General features: G+C 49.3%; 10 protein-coding genes across 10 annotated transcripts; 6 read left to right on the forward strand and 4 right to left on the reverse strand.

Moving 5' to 3' along the window:
- Positions 1-2,371: 2,371 nt before the first annotated feature.
- On the forward strand, positions 2,372-2,705 carry N7519_010198 (uncharacterized protein; the record flags this gene model as incomplete). The annotated part of the gene is made up of 3 exons (XM_057296971.1): positions 2,372-2,515; positions 2,576-2,625; positions 2,684-2,705. 3 exons carry the CDS (start codon positions 2,372-2,374, stop codon positions 2,703-2,705), a joined length of 216 nt encoding a protein of 71 aa, XP_057144853.1.
- Positions 2,706-3,199: 494 nt separating this feature from the next.
- N7519_010199 (HNH endonuclease signature motif containing protein) lies at positions 3,200-4,513 on the forward strand (the record flags this gene model as incomplete). Its single annotated transcript, XM_057296972.1, has 1 exon — positions 3,200-4,513. The coding sequence occupies one exon, from the start codon at positions 3,200-3,202 to the stop codon at positions 4,511-4,513; it is 1,314 nt and encodes a 437-aa protein (XP_057144854.1).
- A 1,168-nt stretch (positions 4,514-5,681) lies between these two features.
- Positions 5,682-6,484, forward strand: N7519_010200 (presequence translocated-associated motor subunit PAM17; the record flags this gene model as incomplete). The annotated part of the gene is made up of 2 exons (XM_057296973.1): positions 5,682-6,233; positions 6,308-6,484. 2 exons carry the CDS (start codon positions 5,682-5,684, stop codon positions 6,482-6,484), a joined length of 729 nt encoding a protein of 242 aa, XP_057144855.1.
- Positions 6,485-6,796: 312 nt separating this feature from the next.
- On the reverse strand, positions 6,797-7,925 carry N7519_010201 (enoyl-CoA hydratase/isomerase family protein; the record flags this gene model as incomplete). Its single annotated transcript, XM_057296974.1, has 4 exons — positions 6,797-6,947; positions 7,000-7,356; positions 7,426-7,536; positions 7,603-7,925. The coding sequence occupies 4 exons, from the start codon at positions 7,923-7,925 to the stop codon at positions 6,797-6,799; spliced, it is 942 nt and encodes a 313-aa protein (XP_057144856.1).
- A 646-nt stretch (positions 7,926-8,571) lies between these two features.
- Positions 8,572-11,240, reverse strand: N7519_010202 (Zn(II)2Cys6 transcription factor; the record flags this gene model as incomplete). The annotated part of the gene is made up of 5 exons (XM_057296975.1): positions 8,572-8,658; positions 8,717-9,675; positions 9,729-11,044; positions 11,099-11,125; positions 11,179-11,240. The coding sequence occupies 5 exons, from the start codon at positions 11,238-11,240 to the stop codon at positions 8,572-8,574; spliced, it is 2,451 nt and encodes an 816-aa protein (XP_057144857.1).
- Positions 11,241-12,067: 827 nt separating this feature from the next.
- N7519_010203 (androgen-induced gene 1 family protein) lies at positions 12,068-13,108 on the forward strand (the record flags this gene model as incomplete). Its single annotated transcript, XM_057296976.1, has 7 exons — positions 12,068-12,145; positions 12,203-12,240; positions 12,293-12,316; positions 12,373-12,565; positions 12,613-12,664; positions 12,714-12,873; positions 12,922-13,108. The coding sequence occupies 7 exons, from the start codon at positions 12,068-12,070 to the stop codon at positions 13,106-13,108; spliced, it is 732 nt and encodes a 243-aa protein (XP_057144858.1).
- A 1,522-nt stretch (positions 13,109-14,630) lies between these two features.
- On the forward strand, positions 14,631-16,516 carry N7519_010204 (uncharacterized protein; the record flags this gene model as incomplete). Its single annotated transcript, XM_057296977.1, has 6 exons — positions 14,631-14,768; positions 14,839-14,918; positions 14,982-15,162; positions 15,213-15,708; positions 15,886-16,152; positions 16,218-16,516. The coding sequence occupies 6 exons, from the start codon at positions 14,631-14,633 to the stop codon at positions 16,514-16,516; spliced, it is 1,461 nt and encodes a 486-aa protein (XP_057144859.1).
- Positions 16,517-16,714: 198 nt separating this feature from the next.
- Positions 16,715-17,359, reverse strand: N7519_010205 (uncharacterized protein; the record flags this gene model as incomplete). The annotated part of the gene is made up of 1 exon (XM_057296978.1): positions 16,715-17,359. One exon carries the CDS (start codon positions 17,357-17,359, stop codon positions 16,715-16,717), a length of 645 nt encoding a protein of 214 aa, XP_057144860.1.
- A 1,459-nt stretch (positions 17,360-18,818) lies between these two features.
- N7519_010206 (uncharacterized protein) lies at positions 18,819-19,700 on the forward strand (the record flags this gene model as incomplete). The annotated part of the gene is made up of 2 exons (XM_057296979.1): positions 18,819-19,261; positions 19,352-19,700. 2 exons carry the CDS (start codon positions 18,819-18,821, stop codon positions 19,698-19,700), a joined length of 792 nt encoding a protein of 263 aa, XP_057144861.1.
- A 450-nt stretch (positions 19,701-20,150) lies between these two features.
- On the reverse strand, positions 20,151-22,168 carry N7519_010207 (WD40 repeat domain-containing peptidylprolyl isomerase; the record flags this gene model as incomplete). Its single annotated transcript, XM_057296980.1, has 3 exons — positions 20,151-21,586; positions 21,639-22,013; positions 22,096-22,168. The coding sequence occupies 3 exons, from the start codon at positions 22,166-22,168 to the stop codon at positions 20,151-20,153; spliced, it is 1,884 nt and encodes a 627-aa protein (XP_057144862.1).
- Positions 22,169-22,212: the final 44 nt, after the last annotated feature.

Here is a 22,212-nt window from a genome sequence, read left to right on the forward strand (position 1 = left end):
CAGATCTCTACGGGACCGAAGTTGAAGTGTACGACACCCTAGAGGATACATACATATGTAAGGGGATCACACACCCCAACTGTTCGCATGCCTTACAATGCCCAATTCTACCTCGCAGACAACGTCGGTTAGTGAAGAATATGTCGACATCCCTGGTACCATTTTATAGTACGTTAGAAGGTTTCCCTTGACCGAGGTTGCTATACACGCCCTAAGAGAATCCTGGCAGAGTATCTGTGAAGACACCATTCGAATTATCAATCTCATTTGTGATCGAGGAATTTTATTGTGAGGAATACGGAGAATGATTTCAAGGTTTTCATTTTTGCGTTGTGCATTTTTCGCGAATACTATGATGATGAAGCAGACTGGGATCAATGGAAGGCCAGACTTGATGAAGAAGGGGCGGTTGGATATATCATGCAAAAGCACTTGCGAGGGGGATTTGTCTACCATCTGCTCGATATAGGAATCTGGATGCGGAATTCATGAGGGAATGCGTTCTTTAGTTTGCCTTCAAACCCGGTAAAAATAGTTCGCGTATATTGTAATAGCTCTAAGACCTTGTCCGGATATATCCTGCATGTTTTGTTAGTTACGCCTGGATGATGCACTACGTGTCCGCTCTATGTAGCCATCAACTCTTTTCTGTCGGAAATCCCAATTTGATTCTCATCGACGCTAACCCTAATTAAAGGGTCCAGATGCAGATCTAGAGTATGCAGAACCTGACATTTTGGCTCCTACTGCTAAAGGAAGGCTAGTGTCCTCAGCTGAATGCAGTTTGATAATACTTACTCCGTACTATCTTTAGTATATAAATGGACTACACTATATCGGCATCTCGACGTTTCAATCCAGACTATACTTAGTTGGTTTTTGCTCCTTATTATTGATTCCTACTGGTTCCTTTCTATCCTGCTATATTAAGAGGATACGAAGAAGAAGCATATAACTATGTACTCCGTATAGGGATTTCATATTATCCTTCTTTATAGTATACATTTCCTATGCTTTTTATAAAGGATTCTCTCTCTTCCCCTGTCAAGTCTCGAGGCGCATCCGCCAGAAGCCTGATCGACCATTCTCTTCCATAAAAGTCAATTTCGCTTAGGTGATTATGGACCCTTCTCGTATTGAAGATGATATCGCCGACTCCAAGGTACTTGTCCTTGTATCCCACATTCCCAGCCCTTGCGTTGTTTGGCTTCTGCGACAAACTGTATTCGACAAAAGCCAACGTTGATCATTCTGCAAGAAACATAAAAATAGAAAAAATTCGAACATTGAGAATACGACCAGAATGGCTTGAGCGCTTTTCAAGCTGACTTGCGTATTGGCAGCAATGTCTCTAGATAGAAAGAGCCTCCATCTCTACCCCTTACGCGGCTCAGCCCGACCCCCGCAATTTAGCCGGGCGCTTTCTAAGTTATACGAGCGAAACTTAGAATCTGAATGGAATGTTGCGAAAGAAAGGAGTTAGACCATGAGAGAGAGGGCAATTGTCGTCCACAATCAGTTTCTGGTTGGGTGTAAGTCAGTAAGTAATCTAGGAACCAAAGCTCATCTCCTATGTGCTCAAATATCGAATCGCTCATACAACATATACTGCAAAGCATTGTTTTGTTATCATCTTGGCCCTTGGCGCGCCAAGGCTCGCAGTTACGCCGTTGCTCAAACATTGGAGGCTCGTACATCCAAGCCACTGTAGATCGATGCAGATCCTCAATCTCGTCCAATCACCTCTATTATCTCCCCGTGTGGGCGTATAGTTAACCCACCCCAGATCTTAGTGGTTTCCTTTTCTGGTTGCAAGTTACGACCCGCCCTAGCTCACTACTCCTTATGATAGTGATATCTCCACCAGCTCGATTCAAAGGGCGGAGATGCGTCTGAGACACTCCCAAACTGCAACGATGTCCCGTCGTCCACCCGAACACGAACGCAGTTGTCCGATCGTCATCGTATATTTGGTGAATGCTGCCGATCAATACTTTTTACTGCAGAGACTGAGGCAGGAGAAGGATAATGCTTACTTAAGAACACGAGGTCTTCCCCAACAATGAATGTCCATGTCCGATCGACATCGTATACCTCGCGACTCCTGCCGATCTATACTTTTCACTGCAACGGCTAAGACAGCGGAGGAATGATAGGTATTCGTGAACACGAGAATACCTCAAGAAGATGAGGACCTACTCTAAAAATAGGGACACTTCTTATGATGAAGATATTGTAAATCTCGAGCATAAATAGCCTCTTCTTGCCCGCTGTTCTCTGCTCTTTCCATCAACAATCAATCCAATTCCAATCCAAATCTACTCAAATCTTAACTTTTCAAGACCTCCGTCTTCCAACCCAAATCATCAAAATGCAGTTCTCTACCGTCTTCCTCGGCGCCGTTGCCCTCTTCGGCTCTATTGCCTTCGCTGCTCCCTCTGAGAAGCTCCAGGCCCGCCTCTCTTGCCAGGTCGGCGACTACTTCGGTGGCGGTGATGCTGCTTGCAGCGCTTCTGTATGTCTTCTTTAGCTTGACAACCACATTGTATTTTCACGGTCTCTAACAATTTTGTAGTGCATTGCCCAGGACCAGGGCTTCCACGGTGGCCACTGCAACGACGAGAGGTGAGCGCTCTTCCCTTCTAGGGTCAACACACTTGATTGGTTTACTAATTGGTTTTAGCGTCTGCGTTTGCAACTACTAAGATGGTGCCGTCTCTTGGAGAGCCGGAGCCCTGATTTCGGGGCATCTGTTTGGATAGTGTGAAGGCAGAGGAACTTTCCGCGTGGACTTGTTTCCTAGTTTAACTTCTTTACTCTTTAAGAGTCCAATTATACATTCGTTTCCTCTCATCACATTCCTTCCAGTATGGCAATAGTAATAGTCGACTGGTACGATGTACTCCCTAGACGAAACCCATCTGCGGTAACTGATTTATGCCGCGAATATCGAGCCTAGCTCTAGCATCTAGTTAATTAGTAGGGATATATAAGGAAGTCCTAATAGGTACACACGACTTTAGTAGTATTACCCGTAAAGTTTGGTTTACAGCTACTAAGCCTATCTAGGTAATATCTATAGCTGTGAAGGCATCATAATGATGTACTCCGTACGCTAGTAGATAATCGAAGATTCTCAGAATGACGGGCGCACTGTTCTTTTTCGAATCTCAAGACTTTGAACTTGACTCCTTCCATCATGAATGCCCTAAATGAATCAATGAAATCCCTCCAAACGGAACCAGAAGCGATCCGAGTTCTCAAAAAAAGAAAACACGAGCTGACAGCTGATCTGAACACAGCCCGAAAACCCTGGCGGGCACATGAGTCATTTGACTTGAAGTTCTGGAGCCAAGCTACAAAGATTGAAAAAATCAATCTTGAAAGGTCAGAAGTCGATCGAAAAATTTCGCTTGCAAGTTTTGAAGGTCAAGAGGATGAATGGGAGAAGACAGACGAGGCCAAAAGCATATTCGAAAATATTCGAGCCCAAGAGCAGACTAGGAAAATCTGCGAAGATAGGGTTGCCCAGCTGAAGAACGCCCCACCTTGTAGGAGCCTAAGGACATCCTTTATGAAACTCTTCACCACCTCCACTATGGGAATGGCCATTAAGGCTACAGGAGCAGGAAGACGTGACACAAGCCAGCAGGCCAATTTCCGTCACGCTATGATCGAAGTGTACGGGGCCAAGCATCCAACTCAACCATGGCTGTGGGATCCCATCATTGGGGATTATGCAGAGGAGGAGTTCATCCAAGCATCTCATCTGTTTCCCTATATGCACGGCCAAGATACGATGGATGCGATATTCGGGAAAAAGAGGCCAGAAGAACTTTTCTCCCCCCGGAACGGGCTCCTTCTGCATACAAGGCTGGAGCGCTATTGGGATGCTGGGAAGTTCGTAATCGTCCCTGATATTCCGAGTTTTCAGGGCAACGCCCTGGTATCTGCGGTCAAGTACTGGCTCGAGTGTGAGCCCCGGGAGTACCGTGTTAGGCTGATCGACCCGGATTGGGAGAAACTTGACGAGTCCGTCTCTAGACAGACGAGTCTGACATTCAGACAGCTAGAAGGCCGTCCACTGAAGTTCCGTTCAGGCTTCCGACCAGCAGCTAGATATCTGTACTTCCATTACTGTGTGCAGGTACTACGGATGTGCTGGCAACATAGCAGCCGCGGCAAGTCAAGCCAAGCCGCTGCACTTCTACAAGCAGAAAAGGGCAGGCCATTCTGGGGGACTGCGGGAAGATATCTCCCGCACAATATGCTCTTGTCCCTCGTAGAGGAGATGGGCCATGAATATTCATTCGTCATGAACGGGGCTGCTGGAAGTCGGGCCAATGACGATAAACTTCTACTAGCCTTACTTTCGAAAAACGTCAAGGCCCGGCCATCTATTTTGGCCCCGGGGATTTTCGATAATGCTTGTTCTTCGGAGGAAGACGTGTCTGGGGTTGATGACTATGACGACGATGACGACGATGACAACGAGGATGAGTTGGGTGAGTAGGGTCGCTTCATTCAAGAATAGCCGGGGATACATGTATGTATTATTACCACCCGTACCAGAATTGATTGGGAATTACCATGTTGCATGTACGTTGTATATTCTTTCCGGGTTGGTAGTCACTAGTAACCTGATTTAAATCGATATAATCGACAATCCATCATCGACAACGACCAGGAAGCCGCCCGAAGCCTTGGATCCAACCACCAGCAGTCCTGATCTCGAACTAGCTCGGTGTCGAGCTCGTATGCTCTCGAGCACTACGACGACCAAACGGAAAGGGAAAGCCGGCTAGCCCGGCCTAAATCCCAGTGTATATGTACGTACTCGCAGGTGATTGACTGAATGGGCCAATGGCCTGGTTTCCGAGTGCCGGACAATCTATCCATAGGGGGATGTCTCTCTTCTTGGGCAGGCCCTGTAAGGCCCCTAGGAGAAGTAATGCAGCATGGGCTGGGAGCTCTGCTACTGGTGAGTTTTCCTTCCCCGCGATTAATGTATTGTTTGTGAGATGATCGCAATCCTCTCTAGTGGCTTACCATGCTGCCGAGGAATACAGCTAGCCTTCTGCGTTTAGAGGAGGATCATAAGTATGAGTAAATCACCTGTCGACAGTGATTGGGCTGGAGGTATTGGGGGCCATCCTCCCTTGTTGATTATAGAATCCGAACTATGTGGCTTGGACGAATTTTGAGCACAGAACATGCAGAAAATTTGTGAAAAGCTCCAGGGTGGAACTACATGTAGTTACTGTATTTGAACTAATAATAGAATGGGAGGAACTGATTTGCGGCAACGTTGCTCTCATCAGGTCAATGATCGCGATCATTTCACTGTCTGTCGAATGCTAGATATTTGCCCCTAAGAATAATTGGGATAGCATGCCTCAACTGGGTATGGATAACTCGTTGTGTTTTGAAACCCCCTTTCTCTTCATCCTCCACTTCTCTTGTACTATTGGCTCATTATAGTCACCATCTACTTCAAGTAATTCGAAGTGCAACTTATTCCCTGACATATCAGATCGTGATGATGTCGGTTGTCCTTCTCCGCCCGGCCCGCTACGCTTACATAACGCGGCTCCACCTCCAGGGCTCTAAGGCTCCGATTCTCACTTCACTTCTGCAAGACTTAGAATCTGCAATTAAACCGATTCCAGCTCCTCTCCAACATGAACGCCAATCCCATCAGCATGTCCGTCCGCACAGCCATGTCTGTTGGCCGACTAAACCCCGCCGCGCCCTCGCTCGCCGGCGCCCTCCGTCCCATCCACCAGACCACTCCCCGGATGGCATCTAAGCAGCTCACACGCCTTAGCTCCACGGCAGCTCGCCCGGCCACCGCAACACTGAACCTAGACTCCCGGCCACGCGCCAAGGCTGCGTCGCCATCACCCATCGCTGTGCGCGCAAACTCGACCTCCGCACCTGCCAACGAAGTCAAGCTCGACTGGGACTCCTTCTTCAAGCTCCGTGCTTCCCGCCGTCGATACTCCCTCGCCTCCTCAATTGTGAGCTCCGCTGTCAGCACCACGGTCGGTGTGCAGGTCCTGTCCGGTCAGGACCTTGAGCATCTCGGCGCCACGGTTATGGGTCTTGATCCGTTTGTTGTCCTGGGATTGGCGACCGCCGCATGCGGTGCTGCCGGATGGCTTCTTGGACCGGCTCTTGGAAATGGCGTTTGGGGACTTGTGTACAGGAAGTATAAGCCCTCTGTCAATACTGTGAGTACTCCAAAACAAATGAGTGGGCGATTTATGCCTGGTCTGTGCTAACGTGTTTTGTTTCCTTTGTATAGAAAGAGAAGGAGTTCTTTGATCGCATTCGCCGGTTCCGTGTCGACCCCTCAACCAACTCCATCTCTAACCCTGTTCCCGATTACTACGGAGAGAAGATTGGCAGCGTGGCCGGCTACCGAAGCTGGCTGAAAGATCAGAGGGCCTACAACCGCAAGCGCCGCAACTTCATTGCGTAATTTTTCTTTCCATTTCTCTCTTTTCTATGTTGTGATATTGGAGCATTTCTCTTTTGTTCATGTCAATATGGTTGAAGCTCTTGGAGCTTCTGTCCAAAACCAAATCTGGTGACTTTCTTTTTTGGCCGGGCCGGTGTTTATTTTGTTACAATATCATTAGCGGTCTTGGTAGCTGGTGCATTGCAATGTATTGGGAATGACCTTTGATAAAGATCAATTCATAAATATTCTTCCTAACATTTGTTAAAACTTTCATCTTCGGTCTTTGTTATCCTCAATCATCATTACTACTTCCAATATCAAGCTTTGAATTTACAGCTTCGAAGGCCCCTTCGCTTTAGGATTCCGACCAGTATCAACCTCCGTCCACCACGGCACACTCGGCGGCGGGTTATCATCAAGGTTAGCCTTGAAGTTCGGCTTTCGCTTCTCGAAGAACGCCGCAACGCCCTCCTTCTGGTCCCTGTCAGATAGTAAGCATATGCAATCAGCCTCTTCGTGTAGATTTCACTGACTCCGATCCAAACATATGGTTAATGACTCGCGACTCGATGAGATGAGCAGCCTCCGCCGAACCAGTATCGCGCCACATAAGGGCGCGATTGAGGTACGACGAAGCCGGGCTCACATTCTCGGCAATCTCAGTAGCCAGTTCGAGAGCGCGCGGCAGGACCTGCGATGCGTCCGGGAGGATTTCATTGAAAAGGTCGCCAAAGTGCTTAGATGTAGGCGGGAAGACCCCTCCCGTGCTGACGAGGTAGCTGGCGTTTGAGTGACCGACAAGACGGGGGAGGAAGTACGAGGAGCAAGATTCTAGAACTATACCGCGGCGGCCGAAGACGAAGCCGTATTTGCCCTTTTCATAGCCAATTCTAGAAAGACAAGGGATATGCACGTTAGCGAGTGTGCTGTACTATATTATCTGGATGCGATTGACATACCGGATGATCGCTGGAAGAGTCATGGTCATCCCGACTCCAACGGCTGAGCCTTGCATTGCTACAATTGTTGGCTTGCGACATCTGTGAATGGCCAGTGCGACTCGTCCACCACTGGGTCGGGTTTGTTAGCGAGACTATAAAGTATATATGCAGCGGGCTAATGAATGGACGCCTTACCCATCACGATGGTCTGCCGTCCTGCCTTTACCACCGCCGAAACCAATCTCAAGGTCTGCACCAGCACAGAATGTCTTTCCTGCGCCGGTCAAAACGACTACTTTCACACGTTCGTCGACATCGAACATGGGGAAGAGCTTCTCGAAGTCCATGACCATTTGCGGAGTGAACGCATTATGCTTAGCAGGACGATTCAGTGTTACGATGACGACGGGGGTGACTGCCGATGTGCCTGGAGGGTAGTGAGAGACGACGACATGGCCGGTTGTTTCGACCTTTTCGTAAGAAGATGGAAGCTCAATGGGGCTGGGATCGAAGATCATGATGGATGTTGGGAAGTATATTGCTTTGATTCAAGTAGATATGTGTTTAACTGCACACCCCTATATAGCATCTCTCGGTTATATGCTTCAACAGTTCAATAATCATCAACAGGCTTCTATGCCGGAGCCTCGGCCTCGGCTGGACTGGCTTGGCGTGGAGAAGCCGGAGGATCACCGTCACCCCGCTGCGGAGTTGTAGATTATGACATATATGCAAGATTGTAGTCCATTCGATGTTTAGTGACATGAGAATTAGCTACGAAGCTATATATGTATAGGTTAGAACGAATTGTTCTGTGCAAGGAATTTCGGCCTATTGAAATGCAAGGCTAGTCATAGAGAGCACTCGATGATTTAGTTTAGAAACAAGCAGAGGATAGTATGTAGTGGAAGACTGGAAGATAGAGATTGGAGATAGGCGAGAGGATATAAATAGAGGAAGAGAAGGACGAACCTGACACACCAAAGGGTAAACCTTTTTAAGGGTCATCGCATGATATCTCGCCTTTTAGAAGGCAATGGGCATCATTAATCTCCATACTATGTAAGTTTAGATCATTGCCAGACGTCATATGGACTTAGGGTCTGTGAATCCAGGCTGGAAGGACCACCCAAGTTTGAGGTTTCAAACCGCGAAGCTCTGATGCTAACCTAGGAACTGACCGCCAGCCAGGGCAATCCAAGGCAGATTCTTATCCCAGCAGTGTTGCATCAATTGACGTGCATTTTGAATCTAGTTAATACAGTGTCAGTAAATCCCTTGAGGCGATCGCAGACCCGTATAGACGCACCTGTTTCATGCCCGAGCTCTCCAACACGAAGAACCGGTCCAAAAGCTTAGTCCTCTGAATTGAATCTCTGGATTCGCAGCCGGCCGTGAAGAGCGGGAATAAGGAGCACACCTCGGTGGCTGCGCCAGGGCGCATGCGTCCAAGGGCATCAATGAGCTTGCACAAGACCTCCTTCACGGGGAACGAGTCAGGTGGGGACCCAAGCACACGTCGATGGAGGTGCAGGAGTCCGGCAAACCGGAAGGCTTCCTCGATGGCCATCATGTCCGCGGACTCAATACCACGGTGGTGTTCCGATATAGTATGAGTACATTCACTGATCCCATCCATATCACCAAGTATGGATTGCGCTTCCAGGACCATTTCTGCAGACGCATGCCAGTCATGTCGGAAGTTACCCATTTCATCGAAGCGTTGATTGTCACATTCCTGCACCAGCCGCGCAAGACGGATCAGAAATACTCCAGTGCGGGGAGTGAACCCCGTGAAGCAATCGACACCGAACTCGTCGTGACCGTCAGGCGCGGAGCAGGCTGTTAAGATGGAGTGGTATATCATTAGTGGAGGACCTGCTTGGCGACACGACAAAGATCCCATCGTGTCGAGGTAGCCCAGCCAGCGGGCGAAGAACGCCCCAATCCTGTTACCAGGCTGCGCCATGCTCTCGCTCCGTGCAAGGAATAGATCGCGAGCAAGTTTCAGGTGACTCTTCCAGGTAATTGGCACTTCAAATGTCCCTGGAGAAACGATCTTCAATGACAACAGCATAATGGCTGTGGCCAAGTGGCTGTCAGTGATGTCTTCATTGGGTGACTCCAATGCCATACGCAAAGCTGGGAAAACCTTGCTAACCCAATGAGCAATTCGGTTGGCGGGCTCTGGGTGGCCTAGGTATCGGGCACGATGACTAGCGGAGTACGCAAGCAACAAGTTGAGGAGATTGGAATCACAAATTGCCACTGTTTGGTCAGCTGTGTGAAAGATAATACAACATAGAGCAGGTACAACTCACTTGATGGCAAAACCGAGATAAATGGATTATTATCGCAGTTATGCGGGACAAGCATGCGAGCAGTGTGGTTCAGGAAATGATGGAAGTACATCAAATTGATAGGGTTCTCCAGCAACGAGGACGGAAGCGGAGACAAGTACCTGGGAACATTGATGGGTACTGGAGAAGCATAGTAACCGCTACAAAACTGGACCTGTGGTTCGGGTTCGGGTTGAGAAGCTTTCGACTGTGAGGGTTCTTCGTTGCGCCATCGAGAACTGATCAAATCCAACGCATAGTTGATGTCTATGGCGGCATGATCGTTGTTGAAAGTCAGATCGTGATCTGGACGCCCAGAGTCCAATCCATAATTGTCGGTTACACTGTTCAGATACGTTTGCCATTTGTTCCGGGCCATTGAAGACTCGTGCGATGTTTGATCAGCTTCATGATTGGTCCCTGCGGTTACCTGACGCTCGGGAGTCAATTTATTCTGATGTTCATGTATAGAGCCCATGTTGCCGATTGTCTCGTGCAGCCTCGGAGATGAGGTTGCATCATTTTCAGCAATCGACGGTCTGTGTTGATCGAAAACCATGGAGGACATGCCGCCAATATTGTGTGGGCTGTTTGAGGATCCGTCTTGCCCTGTCCCATGCTCGGCGGTAAGTTGCATGTCCTGGTCATCATGCGTCCCTCGAGAAAGGTGTCCTTCATCACGAGAGTGGGATATAGATGGATCTGAGCAGTGATCGGAAGCGACAACGGGGTGGCGCATATATGAGATTGGTTGCGACACGGGGTGTGTATGGAACGCAAAGGCAGAGAGTGATCCAATGCCGGACGTCTGATCCACCGAACCCAGATATGGGTTATCAAAACTCTGCTGTCCAAATTGATATTGCAACAAAGGCGCCGAGGACACTGATGTCGTCAATGGAGGAGATTGTTCCGCCCAAGTTGAGGAGAACCGAGGCTCTAATTGACCCGGTGATGTCACTCCTTCAGACTCTGAACCGAGCCTGGGGGATTCGAAAAGGCCCACTGCTGCGGGTGTACTTGGAGATATTGCTCCCGGCGAAGTCAACCCCCCAGGATGAGTGTTGATAAATCCATCAGTAGGGTTGTTGCTTGGTGGAGTGGAGAACGAAACCGGGCTCAGATCGTTGACAGCGAATGAGTCAGAAAAACCAATTACAGCTCCATACCCACTAGATTGTGAATTCGGCGAGTCAATTGACATGCGTTTCGTTCTTCCTCCCCAGTTCAGACGGACACTATAGTCGCAAGGATCGCCTTGTCGCTGGCAATTAAGGCATGCTGGTTTCTCCTCGCCACTGCATAATTAATCATTAGCTACACGGGTATAATGCAGGGATTGTGCTTCTCACCATTTTACCTTGCGTGCTTTGCATGGCCTAGTGCAACTGTTAGCCTTGGCAAAGCTTGGGTTGACATCTTGATAACGTACCAACATCCTTTACGGCTTCGGCGCTTTGGTTCTGGTGCACCAGGTCTTCGAGGACGAGGCATTGCACGTCAGAGGGCGTCTGGTCGAGTACCGATGCCTGTAAAGAGGACACGGCAACAAATTCAAGATAACAGAGGCTCGAAATAGCCAAAAGTCACTATGTACTATTCCGCCGCCATACACTTTCGGTATTTTCAAGTCCGTGTCAGTCCAATCGCGACTCCTTACGCGGAAAGCACGTCACAGTTAGCACGCTTTCTGCGTTTTGATCCTGGTTGACCCCAAGTAGCGATAAAGCGATAATCGACCAGACACCCACACCTAGTATACAAGCACATCGAGGTATGGGAGGGAGAGGTGCCAGAAACAGTTCGAGTCCCACTGCCCTTCAGCAATGGGAAGGCAAGAGGAGCCGATAGTAACCAGGGTAGTGTCGGATCTTGCCGATCTCGGATATGAAACAAGATGTCAAACAGAATATGTTTCTGTTCAGTACGACCAATTGACCCACTGAGTAGCCGGCTGGCCTCACTATGTAGCTAAGAAGCACAGGTTCACAACAAAAGTCACAAAGACGGTTGCCTTCAGAGCGCTGACCAAAAGTGTGGGGAAGCACATGGCCAGCCGAGATAAGGAACGATGAATCAGCCGGATTATGTTATAATCCGATACCCCGGACCGGCATACCGCGGGAAGCCGGAAGTTTCCGCGGAAACCCGACAAGTTCCGCCTGTCACGTGGTCGTACCTTGAACCAACGTTCCAGTTCCCTGGATGCACATTGGTTCCTTGAGTTGCGCTTTGGTAGCATATTCGGAGGAGTTTCTTTTAAACTACATATTAACTAGGCTAGGACTTTAGGACGCTTGTGTCCTGACTTGTTTCCCGATATGGCCAGATCTCTCGTTGATAAGCACCCGCTTCAGCGGATGCCGAGCCCTTCACGGGGCTTGTCAGCCTTGGTTCATGTAAGTATGGTCCTTTCACTTGTCATTTATGTTCAACACTGACGGGTTGTTTTCCAGTTGGTCGGACTTTCGAGCTTTTTGTGGTCATTCAAATAGTATGGGTCCTCTACCAAACTATACTTTGAGAGCTTGCTGACATTCTTGAAGCATGCACGAAAACCCTAACCATGCGTAAGCGCCCATCTAGTTTCGATATGGGAAACAACGCTAAACTTTATATTTGACAGTAATCAAGCATATGGCTGGCATTTTCAATATCTGACCGTGATTGGCCTGTCGTTGTCAACACTCACTTTTGCGGTTGCACTACTGGCGGATATTACCTCGTCCCGGCGACTGTTCCTGGTCAAAAACATCCTGTCGATATGCAGTGCCCCCCTTGAGGTCGTGATTAGTGTTTTGTACTGGGGTCTTCGCTTGGTAAGTGATATGATGCTAAATTCGACATTTATCTAACCCAAGTATAGATTGATGAGCGTTTGGTGATCCCCGAAGACCTCTTTATCCCCATGCACGCCGGTATGTCTGTAAAGGTACATTTTAAGATACCATACTAACACAGTTGCAGACATCAGCTTCCACGCAACGCCATCGGTGGTGATGTTGACTGACTTACTGCTCCTATCCCCACCCTGGACGATCACTGTACTCCCTGCACTCGGGCTGTCTGGTACTATTGCCTTCGGCTACTGGTTCTGGATTGAGCAATGCTTCTCCCAAAATGGATGGTTCGTACATGATTCAGCGCCTTTGACGCCACTCGCTAATTAGTTTAGGTACCCATATCCTATCTTTGAAGCACTGCCCACATCAGGTCGTATTGGCCTATTTACTCTCAGTGCCGTTGTCATGGCACTAAGCACCGTTACTCTCAAGTGGCTCCATGGGCGCGTCAATGGATTTGGTAGCCCCATGAAGCCGGAATCCCGCCCAGGTGATATCAAGCGAAAGCACGGTCTGTAAACCGATGGACCGGGATGATCGCAACGATACACCTTGATCGGGATCAATTGGCTTTTGTTTCCGTTTCATGTGGAAGGTGTGTTCGATGTTGAGGTAGCTACAAGAAGGAAAAATGGGCTTATTGCATTGATCATAAGCGTTTTGCTTGTCGTCCCTTTTCCGGGTACATCCATCATTACTATGTACATTTACATCTCACAATATCGCAAATACAAACTACGACTATGATACCATCGAGAGCCAACTTAAACCATAGCCCAATAAGAAAATAGTTACGTGCCGAAAACTTCTCAACGTGATACATAACCACGCTGCCAAGAGTTCCAGTGCGTGGGGTATGTTCGGCGCAGCGCCAATCAATTTAGTCTTTCAGGCCAGCGCTGTTGCGAACCATGGTATACTGGATTGCCTCGAATTACAGTACGTAGCAGTTTACTGGTGCGCTGCTGACGCAACTTAGCACAGAAAAATCAGGATTCTTCGAATGTGTGCGATGATCACCCCCACGCGGGGTCATCAAAGCCGTGCGCACCTTAAGTGCGGGGCTTAGCGCGACTGAGACAAGTACCGCCCGGGATTCTTCGAACCCGCTTACTTTGTTGGATGGCTGCGTGTTGATTGGCACGATTTCTTCGGGCCTACGGAGCAACCGACCACTAACGAGACCAATGCCGAGACAATCCTTTCACTATGCCGAGTCAGTACCGTCCAATCAACACATGAGGAAAACCCCATGATCCTTAGTGGATACATGAAGATACACGGTCAATGGCTGGACAATTGAGGCGTTAACCGAACCACCTTCGCCTAGCTTCGGACTAGACGATCAACCATTATAACGTCGGCCGACACCACCTATTTTGCTCTCGGCGAGTGCACATGATAGAAAACTTGAAATTAAGCAAAACCGAGGTCACTGTTAATCTAAAGTAGCGGGCCGTGGACTTGGCGAATACCTTAAAGTAGGTACATGATGCGATTCAGACGGGAAAGCTTGGCTTGGTGGAGCCCGGGGACCCCGGATGGAGCCCGTCTGGGGATGGCCAAGGTAATTTTCCCCGGATGCCCAGGCTCGGCTGCAATTATCACAGGAAACTAAACTCCGGACTTCAAAACTCAACGTCAACCTAAATCAACTGCCGTTCAATGATTTTGGCTTGTTTCTTTCTGTTCGAACCTTCCAGTAGACGATCTCATGCCGATCATGCCTCAAATCATTCAAATCTATGCCGATCAACCTGGGGCCCCAACATTAAGATCCAAGCTAATGCCACAATTTCTGCACGCGGGCGAAGACACGGGCCAGTGTGTAGCCGTCATACCATCATGCAGCTGGACCCTGTAAATCTCGCACTATCTGCCCAATGAAATCGTCGGTGTTGTTACCCCTCCTTACATAGTGCTCGGTGGCTTTATTTCTCTGCTTTGGCCCTTTTCTCCTGTTGTTCTTAAGTAGGCCGTAGGTCGACGAAAAGCAGCCGCACATTTCGGAGCATCCCCCCTGCCGATCTGCTCTTGCATAATGGTTGACTCCTTCGAGAAACGAACTGAATCCCACTCTTCTGACCCCGAGAAAATTCTCGATTCCAAAGATCCGCTCGCTGCAGCTGGATTTGAGGACCCCGATGCAGGATTGAGTGACGAGGAAAAGGCAGAAATTGTGTGTTACCACTCAATGCGTTTAATATCACTCGAAGTCACAGTAACTAACCACAGCACAAACACCATAGGATCGCAAGCTACTATGGCAACTCGATCTCCGTCTCGTGCCATGGCTCAGTCTACTTTATCTCGTTTCGTTCCTTGATCGGTAAGCCAAAACAACCGTGGAATTGTGTCTCCCGAGGAATATCAACTAATCTCGCCTGTCAAGGACGAACATCGGCAACGCAAAGATCGTCGGTCTTCAAAAGGACCTGAACATGACCAATGCCCAATACAATGCATGCCTGACTATATTCTTCGTCTCGTACTCGGTCTTCGAGCCCGCGACTAATATCCTGCTCAAGCGGTTGCGGCCGAGCGTCTTTATCCCACTTATTATGATGGCATGGGTATGTAAAACATTCCCTTCCTCTCAGGTATCTTTCCTAATTGGCGACAGGGAATTTGCATGACCTGCATGGGCTTCGTAAAAAACTACCACGGACTAATGGCCGTCCGCTGGTTCCTAGGCCTAACCGAAGCCGGTCTATTCCCCGGCGTGGGCTATTTCCTCTCATGCTGGTACAAGCGCTCAGAATTCGGCGTGCGAATGGCGATTTTCTTCTCCGCGGCCGCGCTCGCGGGTTCCTTCGGTGGACTGCTCGCAGCAGCGATTGCGAAGATGGACGGTATCGGCAATATGGAGGGCTGGGCATGGATTTTCATTCTGGAAGGTCTTCTCACATTTCTCATTGGTGTCGCGTCGTTTTGGTGTGTTTATGACTTCCCCGACCAGGCGCGGTTCTTGTCGGATATCGATCGCAAGCGCGTTCTTAGACGACTCGCTATGGATCAGCAGTCTAGTGCTGAGCATGAGGAGTTTAAGATGGAGTATTTCTGGTCAAGTTTGAAGGATTGGAAGACTTATACTGGGGCTGTGATTTATATGGGAGCTTGTGGGTCGCTTTATGCGTTTTCGCTTTTCGTGCCTACTATTATCAGTGAACTAGTGAGTTATGCACATCGCTGCGTTGGAGAGTGTGGAGCTAACATTGTTTTTCCCAGGGTGAATATTGACCTTGGTTGTTGTGTTCGGTATATCGCGGCTGTTTACTAACTGGTTGCTTCTACAGGCTACAGCTCGATTCGTGCTCAGTTGCTGAGCGTACCGCCATATGCCGCTGCCGCCGTCTTGACGGTGGTGGTTGGATTCATTGCAGACCGTACAAGACAGCGTGGTCTATGCAATATTGCCGTCTCCTTCCTCGGTATGGTAGGATTCGCTATGCTACTAGGCTGTAAGTCTGCCGGCGCCCGCTACGCGGGATGTTTCCTCGGGGCCATGGGCATCTACCCAGCCATTTCGAACACGATTTCATGGACAAGTAACAACACTGAAGGTAACTTTCACCCTCCTTATCTTGCATATATGACCACAGCCAAGACTAACTCGATATCTGTCTAGGTGTTTACAAACGAGGTGTCTCCCTCGGGTTTATCATCGGCTGGGGAAACCTCAATGGCATCGTCGCATCCAACATCTACCGCGATGATGATAAGCCAAAATACTATCCGGGCCACGGAGTAGTGCTCGGCTACCTGGTCTTGTTCCTCTTTGGCGGATCCGTGGTGCAGTACCTCCTACTGCGACGTGAGAATGCCAAGCGCAGACGCGGTGAACGCGACCACTGGATCGAGGGTTTGGAGCATAGCCAGATCGAGTTGTTGGGTGACAAAAGACCGGATTTCATTTACACGCTGTGAGAAGCGGTGGGATAGCCGGATGGGCGTGGAAGGGAGCGGAGCCAGACCGAGATATGAGTGGGAATATATGAACATATATCATCAATCGTGATCTCAGTAGACGATTCCAGGTTTATGTAAGACGTGTATCAGAATCCGCTCGTAGCCTCGTGCGAGAAGCAAGAAGCATTGCAATTGTAGGATACTTCAAATACCATATCATGCCTTCTCATACCGATTAACAATGTCCTGCCCCTTCTTCGGGCCACGCACAACATGTCGACTAGCCCAGCTCAGCACCTCCCCGGTATCAGGCTCAATGCGGAATGCATATGCCGTGCGATACATATCATTGATACAGAGATGGTTACCCCTGGCATTGAGGACAGTAGTCTTAGTGTCATTGCCGGTCGAGACGGCAGGGGGCACAGGCGGCGCGACGTATTCGCCAGGATCCTTCTGCGCAGATGTGGAATCCGATTCTAGCAAGCCCGAACCCGAATCGAAGTCGAAGTCGTGGAATAGGTAGTCTGCTTCTTCCGGGCCTGGCGCGACTTTCACGAACCAGACGCTGACACGTCCGCCGTCGCTGCCCAGGCGCCAGATGTACTTCTTTGTCCAGCGTAGACCTGGTGGTAAGGCGCCTGTGCCGACATTGCTAGGTATCTCGCCTTCTTCGCAATACAGCCAGTCGCGGTCGGTTGTTGTGGTGGGAGGTTGGGCGGTGAAGGTTGCGGTTCCGCGGAGCTCACCGTTTAGGTCGAGGGGGTTGTCGCTTCGGAGAGTTCGGGTTAAGGTCCAGCGGGTGTTGCTGAGGGAAGTTATTAGGGTTGAGAGGAGTTGGCGGGAGGGCATTGTTGGCATTGTTGGTATAATGAAGGTTGTTGGAGAAGGGAAGGAATGCGGGGAGGAATAATAGGAGTTGTCATCCAATCATCTCCGGGCATTCCAAGACTCCTCTCGTAGATTTCTATGTTATATCGCTGGTATTTTCTTATTTGGCCGGTTTTACCTATTCAACACATATTTACAGATCTATTTACATCTAGAATTATTGATAGATATACAAATAGGGTAGATAATCCACCTGGGTATCAACACCCGAGAATGACCTAAAACGGACATACAATTTCCTTTTGCCTTCAGTGGCTTGGAACATCACCATATTCATCGACTTAATTTGTTAGCCATGTGGCTAAGATCTCTGCTTTATCACATGCTCATACACAAATGAAAATTGCGTATTCTCTGACATACCTAGGTATTTGGTATGTTCTATATCGGGTTCTATGTCTCAAGGCGGATCTATAATATAAGACACGCCTTTTTTTAGCGACCTGGTCGCAACATCGGACCAATCGGCGTAAAATTGAATCCGACGGGGTTCAAGGGTGTTTACAACATACAGAATAAGCGATCACTGAATTTACGTTGTAAAGAGTGGGGGCTAATGTATGTACAACATATATGCATAACAGCCTCTCCTCTCTACATGAGATAATATAATATCAACAAAGGTTGTATATGTTGTACTCAATACAAGGATGTCTATAAGTCTCACAATCTCCACTTAACAGAGACGTTGAAACGGCTTCATCGCCTTCAACCGTCTCGACTGCCGATCGTGGTGGGCCCTTGTTTAATGAAGGACTAGGATGAGTTACAGGTTGAAATCTATTAGAAGATAACTCAGTTCCCAGTTCCTTCATCGTACATCGTACATGTACGGAGTACAATATACAACAGTACATATATGGATGTAACTCCTTGCATGAGAAAAGGATGATCTTCAGCCAAGGCGATAATCCCTTAAAACGTGGGCCTTGGTCAATCATTTCTGCATCCAGCGATGTAACGAGATAAAAAATTGATCTTGGAGCTTGGAATTTAGGAAATCGAGATCTGGCAGGTGTCAGAATGTCAAAATGTTGAGATTCCCTTGATCCGCTTGCGGAGATTAAAAAGACGCTCAGTGCTACAGTCAGGTACAGTACTACTGGGCAGTACTACGTTATACGTTATAAGGTAAATTAAAAGAAATTAAAAATCTAATAGTCGAATCAAATAGGAATTGCTTTATAGGGCAAAAGAAATAAAAAAAGAATGAAAAGCTGAATCCGGAATCGTTCGGCCCCGACTGAGACCCAAAACCATCTTCGCCTGGTTTCTGGTCTTTTGGACTTTGATCTTCTTTCTTTCATTAACCTATGCAAGTATGGACTGAGAGATCCTATTCAGATATCAAATCGAGCCCCAGGCACGGCTCTCACTTGCCCGACATTCGCTACTCACCCCTCATTAAAACAAAACATCCAATCTCACCATGTCACTCACTACGCGCCTCCCATTCCTCTTCCTCGTCCTTATCGCCCTCGCAATCTCAGCCCTAGCCGCCGACAGCATCCTCCCCACATCTGCCTCCAGTAAATTCCCGCAATGCGGTCTGACCTGCACCGCCCTGACAGGCGCGCAGACATCCTGCGAATCAGGCGAGGCCTCAACCTGGACCTCATGCTTCTGCCAGTCATCCCTGCTCACCGGCCTCAAATCCTCCGGTAGCGTCTGCTCCTCCTGCAGCGCCGCCGACCAAGCCACCCTCTCGACCTGGTACAATAACTACTGCAACTCCGGCGGCAAGGACACATCCGACACCGACACCGACACCACGGCAACCGCGTCCTCAGCCGACGCAGCCTCTACATCTGGTTCCAGCGCCAGCGCAAACTCGAATAATTCCGCCGCCGCCGCAGAGGAGAAGGAGTCATGGTATGTTTGATCCCAACATCGGGAATCAAACCCGCAACATCCGCATCAATAACCAAGTACCATCCAATCGCTAACAAACTCCCCAAATAGGTGGAGTTCCCACTACCGCTGGGTCATTATGCTCATCGTGCTGGTCGTCGGATTCAGCATCATCGCCGTAGTCGGCGTATGGCTCAAGCGTCGCCACGACGCTAAACGCCCAAATCTCTACAATGGCGGTAGCAGCGGCTTGCTGAGCACGGCTTCTCCGCCCGCTCCGCGCGATGCCGCCTGGGGCGCGCCGCCCCTCCCTGTCCAGACTACCGGCCTCGGTACTGACTCCCTGGCTAGTAGCTCGCGCTCCACAATGGCAAAGACGAGCACTCCTGTGCCCGGGGCTCGGACCCGATTGACGAAGATCGAGCAGGGCTCTGGGGATGTGGAGATTCGGCAGGTTTAGAGCTTGTTTTGGTTCACTTTTGGATTGGGTTTCTTATGTTTCCTTTTTTCTTGTTTGCAAAATGTGCTAGTTCTATACCATACTACCCGGCTATGGTTGCATTTATTGGTGTTTGGCACGGATAATGGGCTTCATGCTGTGTTTTTCTTATTGTTGGTTTTTTGCCTCCTCTCTCTCATTCCAGGGTTTTCTTTCCTTTTCTTTCCTTTCCTTGTTCTATCGGGCTTTTGGCCTGGGATATGGCGGAGTGGATTTATGCTGACGACTGCGTCGATTCTCTTTTACGGTCATATTCGCCATTTTTCTTTTTCCTTTTTTTTTTCTTTTTAAAAAGCTGTCTGATCAAGTGACAGACAGGGTACACAGTACAACGCATGCGGGCATTCCATGATTCTTTATAGTACACATATTTTGTAACACATCGTCTAGACCACCCCCCGGGGCTGTACATCACGAGACGCTGATACTAACAATCTTAATATCAACTTCCGGTTTCTCCTTGTGCGTCCGCACATTCTCAATCTTATGGACGATATCCAAGCCCTGCACAGCACGCCCAAAAATAGTATGCTTATTATCCAGCCACGGCGTCTTCTCTGTGGTAATGAAGAACTGACTAGCATTTGTATTTGGTCCGGCGTTGGCCATCGACAGGGTATACGGTTTATCGTGCTTGAGAACGGAGAACTCGTCGGCGAATTCCCCGCCCCAGATAGACTCGCCACCCGTCCCATCACCTTGCGGGTCACCACCTTGGATCATGAATTTGCGGATCACACGGTGGAAGATTGTGTTATTGTAATACCCATTCCGGGCGTGTGTGACGAAGTTCTCCACCGCCTTTGGCGCAGCCGAGGGATACAGGCGCAGGTGGATATCGCCGAAGGTCGTGTGCAGGATTGCAGCAGTGCCGGTCTCAGCGGCTTTAGTAGCTGTCGTACCCGTGCCGGCCGCTGCCTGGGTTGGTTTCTCATTTTGGACATCGCGGGTGGATTTCGAGATCTCTGTTTCGTTCGTGAACATGTAGAAGCGCACCTTGGCGAAGCCGGTGCAGAGGAGGATTGGGTCGCGTTCTTCAGCTTCCTGCAGGAGCGGGTTGCTACTTGCTGCCATTGAGACGGTTACGACGCCTTTGCGTTGCGGTTGTCCTTGGTACAATCCGAGGTTGAGGGCTCGGAATGGTTCGTCACGGCCGTAGATGCGGACTACCCGGTTTGTGTAGGTGTTGATACATTTCACGCCGTAAAGAGAGCCGTAGAGGAGGAAGTGGCCCGATTCGTCGAAAGAAACGTTTACTTTGTTGCGCGTGGCTTCGTTTTCGAGTTCGCGCTCAACACCTAGGCGGCGCCCGAACTCTACTTCGTCAAGCTCGTATGGCGCTGTCCCGGCTTGCTGCATCTCCGTGATGGTGGCTATTGATTCGTCGTATGTGCGGTAGAGCTTCCCGGTTACGAAGTCGAATACTCGGATTTGTCGGTCTGGGAAGGAAACTGTAGCGAAATGTTCGCCGGACGGGGAGATTGTGATGGCTGTGGGGACGGATTTGGCTTTCTTAAATGCGAAGAGATTTGTTGAGGATTTGAGCTCGAAGACATTGTCGGGTTTCTCAAAAGAGCCGTCTCCGGCTCTCCAGTATTCGATCATTCCTGATTCGTCGGCAGAGAGGACGCAATTGAAGGCGTTGTTGAATGCTAGTGAGACCACGGGGCTGCGGTGGATCGACTTCAAAGTGTGCAATGGCTGCGGATTTTCGCCACGTCCGTCAAATACTTGAATCGTATTACTTGACTCGTCTGTCACGGCCAGCAGTGGCAGTGAGGCGCCGCGCGGGTGTACCCAGCAAACACATCGAGGCACGAAGTCCAGCGTATACATCGCCAAGAGATCTATTAATGTTAATAAGTCCTAAATCACACGAGCCACGCATTATGAGCCTACCAAACGTGATAACGTCAAATATCTTCAGCGTCTTGTCCAGTCCCGCTGTCGCGAAACTACGGCCGTCGGCGCTGACAGTTACGCCCCGAATCTCGCCTGGGTGAGCACGGAATTCCTTCACGAACTCGATGCCTTCCGCCATCTTCTTCCAGAACTTGACAAATCCATCGACGGAGGAAGTGATCACAAAGTCCGTATAGGGCGCAACAGTCACAAATGACAATTGGTCCTTGTGCATAAGGGACTTGGAGTACCGCGGGGAGACTGGTAGCGCATTGATGTAGACCTTCTCAAAAGGAAGCTTGCGACGCTTCTTCTTAGGGGCAACCTCTGAGGGCAACGCAGGGCCGAAATCATCGTCGGAAGAGTCATCACCTAGCAATCGCATAGAGTTAGTATCTATTACGTTCCGTTCGAGGGAGCGGTCTGGACGGTATCCATGATGCAGGGGACTCACTGTTCTCGGTCTCGACAGCAGAGTGACGCCGCTTGCTCACAGGAGCCTGAGAGAGTTCTCCGGAGTCAGCCATTGTGGATATTGACAGGAACAAGGTCAATTCCAGCGAAAGGGATC

Source organism: Penicillium mononematosum, assembly GCF_028829835.1.
Source record: "Penicillium mononematosum strain IBT 11891 chromosome Unknown utg000005l:1.0-9366267.0:1.0-9372171.0, whole genome shotgun sequence".
Taxonomy (NCBI): Eukaryota; Fungi; Ascomycota; class Eurotiomycetes; order Eurotiales; family Aspergillaceae; genus Penicillium; species Penicillium mononematosum.